General features: G+C 37.6%; 1 protein-coding gene across 1 annotated transcript in view; it reads right to left on the bottom strand.

Moving 5' to 3' along the window:
* Positions 1–4,880: 4,880 nt before the first annotated feature.
* HSBP1 (heat shock factor binding protein 1) overlaps positions 4,881–9,141 on the bottom strand; it is a 4,796-nt gene continuing 535 nt past the window's right edge. The window contains exons 2-4 of the mRNA XM_044660958.1: positions 8,870–8,936; positions 7,744–7,864; positions 4,881–6,210 (exon numbers count right to left, since the gene is read on the bottom strand). Of these exons, the coding sequence (XP_044516893.1) occupies positions 7,746–7,864; positions 8,870–8,936 (186 nt within the window). The 3' untranslated portion in view covers positions 4,881–6,210; positions 7,744–7,745. The remainder of the gene's footprint in view (positions 6,211–7,743; positions 7,865–8,869; positions 8,937–9,141) is intronic.

The raw sequence follows: 9,141 nt of genomic DNA, 5'->3' as shown, positions 1-9,141 counted from the left end.
GATAGAGAATCAGCTTAAAAAATAGCAAGAAAATCATAGAAAAATGCCTTTTAAGCAAGAGCAATAGGGAAGGAATTCAGAATTCTCTTCAGTTATTAGTGGTGATGTTAACCAGCAGTCTCAAAGTTCCTGGTTACATTTAATTGTCCCACTATCTTTCCATGTTTTCCTCACAGGCATACTGCCTGTATCTGTGATATGCTATTTCTGCTCCATCACCGCCTCCCTGTATCGCTGCAACACCCACCAGGGGGCAGTAGCGCCCACTGAGTGGGCACTAGGCAGTGATAGCCACAGGTGCATTTATCTTTTCTATTAATTGCTATTAAAATTTTTTTAAAAATTAATTTCCAGGGGGCTAAGTAACATTTTTTCTGAAAAGGGGGTGGTAGGCCAAAAAAGTTTGGGAACCACTGCTCTACGACCACATCCTGAAAGAGTCCACTTTGTACTGGATGCTACATCTTCAAGCAGCCATGGCCATCATTGTGTTTTCTGTCCTCAACTGCTACTCCTGCCTGCAACACCTCCACTTCTGCTCTCCATCCCCAGCTGGAACAAAGTCAAATAATGAAACAGCTCTGGACCCAGTTTTGGTTTGGAGTCCTTGACTGAAATACTTTTGAGTAGTAACAAGGCCTTATTCCTATGTTAAATGGGGCAGCAATGTCAATAAAATCCCCTTTTACTTGAGAAGCAGGAAAAAGAAAAAAAAACCTGCTATTTTTCAAATCTGATCATCCAACCAGTTCTAAAGTCTTCCAATTATAATATTATCTGGTCCATATCTCTCTCCATCTTCTCTAAAAGAAGGGTAGAAGGTACTTTATCAAAAGCATTGCCCATATCTAGATAAATTAGATCTACCCTATCATCACTATCTATTCTTTTAGCTTCCTTATCACCAAAGGGAGGTTTGGATACACACACACACACACACACACACACACACACACACACACACACACAGGCTTATCACCAAGAGAAGTACACATTTTTTTTTTTGTTCTAAAACACTCACCTTCTGTGTTAGAAGAGTTATAAGGGTTCAATATTTGGGGTTAAATAATTTGCCCCAAGGTCACACAGCTAAGAAGTATCTGAGATTAAATTTGAACTCAGGATCTCCCATTTCTAAGCCTGGCTCTCTATCTACTGAACCACCTAGCTGCCCCAGTATGATGTATTCTTACTGAAGCCATAATGTTTTTCAGTTTCTCTTTATAAATATTCATCGACTATTTCTTTAGAATTACATTTTAAGTCCTTTTCAGGAATCAAAGACAAACTTAATGATCTATAAGTTGCATATTGTTTTTTTTCCTTAAAAAAAAAAAAAGGGAGACATTTGTCTTCTTCCAAGCTCACAGTACTTCATGCATTTTGCAAGATCCTCTTACTAAGGGTAGCTTGGCAATCACATCTGCCAATTCTTCCAGTACCAGAAAATGGAACTTATCTAGACCAGGTGGTTTTAATTCATCAGAACAGCTAGATGCTTTCTTACTCTCCCCTTACTTATCTTGGCTATCATTTCCTTGATAACCAGAAGCTCCAATGGCTCTCTTCTGACTTAGGTAAAATAAATCTCGAAGTTGGCTTTTAAAACCTTTCAAAATTAGGATCTGGTTTTCCAGGCCAATTTCACATGACTCTCCTTCATACATGCATCATTCCAGCCAAATTAGATTGTTTTCTATTCTCTATACACAAACTTACCCCATCTCTTTGCCTTTGCACACGCTGCCCCCATACCTGTAATGCATTTTCTTCACTTCATAGAATCCCTCTTCCCCTTTGAGGCTTTAACTTAAGCATCACCTTTCCAGCAAGCCTACCTAACTTATCTTGGCAATCGCACCCTGCTCTTCTGTGTGAGTTGTTAGCTAGTGCTTTCCCTGTGAAAATTAAAAAATTTTACACATTCAAGTTGATATGACAACAACTCTTAGGTAGATGCTACAATTATTCCCATTTTATTATTGAGGAATCTGAGGCAAAAAGCACTCATGTGACTTGCCCAGGGTCATACAGTTATTAAATATCCAAGGCAGGATTTGAACTTATATCTTCCTGACTCCAGACCCAACATTTTATTCCCTGTGCCAGCTGACTGCCTTGGCTTGTATTTCCTTACCTGTAAAATGAGACAGGCTAGATTTCTGAGATTTCTTCTAGCTCTAAATCATTTAATTGTCTATGACTTTGCTTCATCAGTCATGTTCCATTCTTTCTGTATTTTTCTCTCTCCTGGACTTCCCCACCTCAGTTTTATAGGCATACTAAAAATACAAAAGCAAAAAATTTTCCCTTGAAATTAAGAGCTCTCACAAATTTTTCCACATTTCCTATCAGATTCCACCAGTGCCACTTTTTAATCCACCACTTACTCTTTGCAGTCTGGTTTTTATTACCCCTCTACTTGAATAGTTCTTTCCAAAGTCTTTTATTAATCTTTGCTGCCAATTCCCAAGAACTTTTTTTTGTCTTCATCTTCCTTGAGCCTTTTAGCATGAAACTCTGAAATATCTCCTAATTCTTGTTACCTTTTCCTAAACTATCTTGATTTCTATGACATATAAGCATCCTGTTTCTACTTTTGATCCCCTTTGGTAGTTTATACACTTAGGTATCGGTGTTCCCCAAGTTTTGTTCTAGGTCCTCTTCTCTATGCTTCTTTGGCAATTTTTTTATCTATTCATACATTGTCAATGATCGCCTCTACCCAAGTGACACTTGAATATCTCCAGGCCCAAAATATTCCTAAAGGTTTGGGAAATCAGAAGGGACAGAAGGAAGATGGTTAAGGTCCAATAGTTCAGAGAACATCTCACCATAGTGAACAGTAAGGCTTCAAGCTCATCTGTCTGCCCACAAGGAAATGCACATCAGAAATTCCCATTTTGTTGAAGACTAAGGTCTTTTTCACCTATTTATTGAAGATGGGCTCAATGCATCCAAAGCCTTGCTGACAATTGTCCCCAGCCTACAAGATGGATGCAGCCATCCCCTTCTATTATCAAGGTGTCCTTTCCTCAAGTGTTCCCACCATGGATGGTTGGAGATTATAAGGAAGATGCTGCAGCAGCAGAGGAGTCTGAGACAGAAGCTAGTATTTCTAAGCAGTTGTAATTTAGGTCTGGTCCCCAGGATCCCAGGTTACTCTCATACATGACTATCTTGCAGAAAATAAGCTGCAGCAACTCCAATTGCTTATGGCAGTCAGTTTGAATCGAGTACTCAGGCTGAAGAATTCTGCTGAAATCTATATCTTTATCTGGGGGCAGCTGGGTAGCTCAGTGGACTGAGAGCCATTCCTAGAGACGAGAGGTCCTGGGTTCAAATCTGACCTCAGACACTTCTAGTTGGGAAAGCCACTTAACCCCCATTGCCTAGCCCTTACCATTCTTGTGCCTTAGAACCAATACACAATATTGATTCTAAGATGAAAGTAAGGGTTTAAAATATATATTTTTTTATCCAAAAGGTACAATCAGTACAATTATTTCATCTAGATATTGATGAGGACCCTCAACTACCTTTGGATTTCTGTGGCCTTAAGGAAATCACTTAACTTCTCTAGGTCTGTTTCTTAAATGGAGGGAATTATTTTAGGTAGTCCTAAAGTTCTATGAGCCTATTCTCATCCCCATTCCACATCTCCACTCCTACGCCTATCTTTATACATCATTTTGTAGTGTCTGCCACATAGTAGGGTCTTTATGTTTAGTGTATGAACAAATTTCTTTATTTCTATAAATGGCACTACTTACCCCATTGTGAGTATGACTCAGAAGGTTCTATAATCCCTAGAACGAACCATAGGCATTCAGCCTACATCCAGAACTCCACTCACCCTCTGCCTCTCCACATTCCTCCCTACTACTACCCAGCCATCAAACCAGAGCAGCCAAGGGCTCGCCTGGGAAGAGAGAGGCCCACTGAATTGTGCCCTCTGGGATAGGTACTCACCAAGCATCCACACTTGCCATTACTCCCCAACCCTGCTTCAACCTCCTACTCTGGCAGGTGAACTCAAGGGGCACTGTCTAGCTTTTCTATTTGTATCCCCAATGCTAAGCATAGCTTTTGGCACAGGGCTCAATCCTAACAAATGCTTTTATTGTCCCCCTCAACCCCACACAATCAGATGCCAATTTTTGCATCTAATGACTATCTTCCTCTCCTCTCACAACTACCCTTATGTCAAGGCCTCATCTCTTCTCACCATACACATTGAACGACATTCTAAAAGCTCTTCCTGTCTTCAGTTTACCCCCAACAAACACAAAATTCTCCTTATCAGTCTCACTTAAAGTTATAATCTTATCGGTCTACTCAAAAAACTTGAGTGATTCCCAGTGGTTACAGAGCATCTTGACTGAAATCTAAATCCCTCCATAATGTGGCTCCAACCTTTCTGGCCAAATTTATCTCCTATTCTCCATCCTCCCTATTGCTTCTTCTATTCTGGCCAACCAGACAACTCTTCCAAGTTCACTATCCTGTCTCTGCCTTTACTTATGCTGCAACCCTTATGTAGAATAAGCTACTGCCTTCCTTTAAATGCTATCTTCTCCAAGAAGCTTTCCTTGACATCTCCAGGTGATTTTTTTTCTCTTAAAAGCTTTCATAAGCACGTTGCCTGGATCTTTACTTTAGAGGTCATATGGTTTAACTCTTCTGATAAGGAAACTGAAGCTTGCTAGGGCAAGTGTCATCACTGCACATTGCCCACCAATCATTTTCTCATCCTCTCCCACCCATTAGATTGTGTGCTTATCTTTGTATTTGAAGCACCTAGTACAGAGCTCTGCATGTAGAAGGCATTTGAAAATTTTTGGCTTACTAACAGGTTTAATAATTTTATACCAGACATATTGTGACTACAACAATTATTTCATAGCTTTATTCCATATATATATATATATAACAATACAATAAACTATCTGGTGGTACAGAAAATTTCTCCTACAATCACAAAATATTCACTTAAAAGTTCATTTCAAGGAAAAATGGCTCCCTCTACTTCTAGATCATCTTTCAGCTTATCTTGACTTTGTTTTTGTTTTGTTTTGTTTTTTTTAATTCAAGAGCAATTTGATGAGTCAGTCATCTGGGTGTTCAATCTCTGTCCCTCACCTCTTGATAAAAAGAAAGGGATGTCATGATGAAAATGTTTGGTATTTTCTATTCCATCTATAATCTATTATAAAAGTGTTATTCTGCAAGCATTTAGTTAAGAAAAAAGGTAAACAATAAAACTCACAATTTTTCTTAAAAAAATCCAAGCTTACAATAAGGGCATTTATCAGTCAGTATGCAAGGATTCACAAAGGCCACTTGCTTTTTCTTCTAATTGACAAATGCTTTCTAAAGTCAGTAGCACAAGTAAATAGCAAGTGGGTTTTAAAACCCCCTCGTGTTCTTACAGTAAGCATTTTTGATAAAACTAAAAGACTGAAGTGTTACACCACATGAAATTCCAATCAGTGAATGTAATGCATCTTTATAGGTTATTTTCTGTCCTTGTTATGTGAGAGGAACTGAGATACTATTGTCACTATCCAAATCCTCTAGTGTATTAAAAAGTGGCAGTAGTTACAATCATTCAATTTCAGCTCCTTTCTGGGGCTTTTTACAGTAGATTCTTAGGTATAGTTCTCAATCATGGAAACATAGCAATGACACAAATACAAAATGCTCAATTTTTTTTTGTCTGATTTAAAAACATGGTCAACATACCATTTATTTGTTATTAGTACAACAGTAATTTTGTGCTAAGAATTACGAACCGTTGACTCTAGGTGCTTCAGATCACAAAGAGAATCTGATAACAGTTGAAAAAATCAATACATTTCTTAAAAAAAACTTGTACCAATTTGTTATTAAACTGAAACCACTACAAAAAGAATGACAAATGACTTGACAAAAAGTGCACTAAAAATTTTGAAAATTTTAGGCAAGAGTAGTCAGAATTTCAGTTTACTAATATTTACACATTTTATGTCATATAGTTGAAGCTACCACATACAAGAAATCAAAAAATAAATCACCTTGAAACCTAACTAAACTGCATATTCTAGGAATACAAGCTTTATAATAAAAAAAAAATGTTTGCACACAGTAGTTAGTTGAGAAAATCGGTTCCTTCACCTCTTGGCTTGTTAAAAACATTTTCAAGAGTTCACTCTAAATGATTAACAAAATCTGTAAAGAAAGAAGAAAATGTTAACAAATTTTCATTGAAAGATCAGTAAAAGTGATCATTTAGAATTAGAACATAAATAAATCATCAACTGCAAGATTTCTTAAAAGTATCTTATGTAAAGAATTGTTAAAAAACAGACTACTTCCCCAATGTGGATAAAGAATTCTACAAGATTAAAAAGAATTGCTATCACCATAAATTAAAAAGTAATCTGAATTTTTTCCTCTCTTCTATCTCCTATTTGATTTTCAGAGCTAGAAGGGATCTTAGAAGCCATCTAGGCCAAACCCCTCATCTTACCACAAAAAGGGAAATTAAAATCCAAATAATTACACATTATAGTGGCAAATGTGCAGGACTATCATAATATTCAGGACACTGGATACATTCTGCCTCAGAAACTTATTAACTGTGTGATCACAGACCAGTCATTAAACTCTTAGCATCTGTTTTCTCCTCTGTAGAATCAGGATATTGATGCTCACTAATATTAACTACTTCACTGAGTTGTTGTGGGGTATTAGTAGGGCAGTTAGTGCAATGGCAGTGGTAAAATGCTAAGCTTAAGAGTCAGGAAGAGCTGAGATTAAATCCAGTTTAAAACATTTACTGTGTGACCATGGAAAGTCTCCTCACCTCTTCAAAGTTGAATGAGATAATATTTATAAAACACAGCACAATGCTTGGCACATAATAGACTCCATATAATAGTTAGCTGCTATTATTATTTAAATGTGAATTGTTTCTAGTATTGACTTCCCCAAGTCAAAATAATTACTTAACTAGCAGAACCAGGATTTGAACCAAGGTTCTCTGGTTCTAAATCCACTGCCCTTCTATTAGTTGCTGTCATTTTAAGTTTGCTTCAATTCCACAATTCTTGAGGGGAAAACTCCAATTAATTTGATAGGAATTCTTTTATTTAAACAATGAAGAATCAGGCCAGAGAAACTTATGAGCTAAGTCATTTTCCAAAATTTCCCTAAGTAATAAAGGAATAATTTCAAACTAAACAAATTAGAGTGGCTATTAAAATTAAAATAATTTAAAGAACTACTTGCCTTCCATGACTGATCATTCCTATTACTCTGCATTTTATAATCACACAATTTGTCACAAATGGGTGGCATAATGGTATGCTTTAATATTCTTTTTGTTTTTGTTTTTTCAATAATTCTATCACTGTCAGTAAATTTCAGTTACCAGGATGATTAAAATGCTAAAAATTATGGGAAAGAAGTTAAAACAGTAAATTATTTTCTGGTCTGCAAAGGCTATGACATCAACAGGGGTTAAGTGGAGCAGTCTAGGGATAATGAAGTACCCTATGACTTGAAGCAAATCCTTGTAAATGGGTAATTAACCATTGTTCTTTCAAAGTATGTTATAGCTTATTAGAATTTCTGATATCTGAATTTCTTCAACAAAAGTAATCAACACCAAAAATCTATCAAAATCAAGTAAGAGGAAAAATGAGCCACTAAAAGATTTCAAAATTTTATCAGAGGCAGAAAAATCAACCTGAACCTTACCTTTAACTATTACGTGTTGTTGGTATTTTGTTTTCCCCTTCTATTTCTTCCACCCCTGCTTGGGTCATAAGGTCAGCGATGTTTTTCTCCAGATCATCAATGCGACTGCTCATATCATCAAGTTGGACATATTAAAGACAACACTCAATAAAGTTGCTCCATCATTTATTTATACTGTCTGCTCTACTCCTTTATTAAATATATGGCCTCTAACAAGTCAGTCCAGCAGGCTCCTGAGCTTCCAAATTTAGGCTATTATGAGCACAATGGCTCAGCCTGACTTTCCCACAATGAGCAAAAAAACAAGGGGTAGAAAAGACTGGCCTATAAATAAGATTCATGAGATACACCTATTTTTCTATCTCAAACTCTGCCTTCTTTTGTCTCCTTTCCCATATTTCTTAAGTTTCCAGCCTGTAATTTCATTGGTATGAAAAGGATCTCCAATGATGAAGATCAAGAGTCTTAAGAGTTGCCTGAGGCACCGAACAGTTAAATGACTTACCCATAACCACAGAGTCAATATCAGAAGGAAGTCTCCTAAGTCTTCCTACTTCCAAGACCAGTCCTATATTCACTAAACATTAAGACTTCATCCTTGGTCATCATATACACACATAAAGGTGAATATATTTTTATGAAGCTATACACACATAGACATATAGCTAACTGGCTAGTTCATGGAGGCTGGTTTTGGCAAGCCACACAAATATATGTATATAGTTATGTCTACAGTCAATAGTGGCTGGTTTTGACAGAAGCCGCAAATATAGAGCCTATCTCTAGTTCCACTATAGATGTTCCTGGGTCTAGATCTGGAGTTGACCTAAGCAGGGATATATTTACCCTGTGCAGAAGGGGAAAGGCCAATAGCCTGGTCACCTCGGAATTTTTCTACCATTTACTACTCTTTCCAATCCACTCATATACATAGGAGTGGCCTTTAACAAGACCAATCCCCGGCTAAGCAGAGCTCAGGTCAGAGCTTTCAGAATCAATACAAGTTGAGCTGGACAGATGAATGAGCCACCTCTAAAAGCCACCATACCATTATCAAATATTGTGGGGGAAGAGAAAGCCTAAAGATGGAAAAGGAGAGGGAGGTTACACAATGGAGAAAGGATATTTCGGCCAATTATCTGGTCTGACATGGTCTGAAATTTGTCCTGCATCTGCTGGAGAAGTGTATGAACCTGCAGAAAGGAAGAAAGATCCTGATTAGTGGTGGGGAGAGGTTTGCTGAAAAGCATCTCTGTGCTGTTGGTTAAGAGGGATGGGAGTAAAGGGAGGAGGCCAGAAATGGGCTCCGGAGCCTGGGTACTCTCGGCCCTGTGTGTACACTCAGTGTAAAATCACCCAGGGTAAAAGCCGAGCTCGGATTCGCCCCCCCCCCCCCCC

Source organism: Gracilinanus agilis, chromosome 2 (assembly GCF_016433145.1).
Source record: "Gracilinanus agilis isolate LMUSP501 chromosome 2, AgileGrace, whole genome shotgun sequence".
In the NCBI taxonomy this organism is placed as follows: Eukaryota; Metazoa; Chordata; class Mammalia; order Didelphimorphia; family Didelphidae; genus Gracilinanus; species Gracilinanus agilis.
The sequence above is the reverse complement of the archived record's forward strand: the minus strand, read 5'-3'. Positions and strand labels throughout refer to the sequence as shown.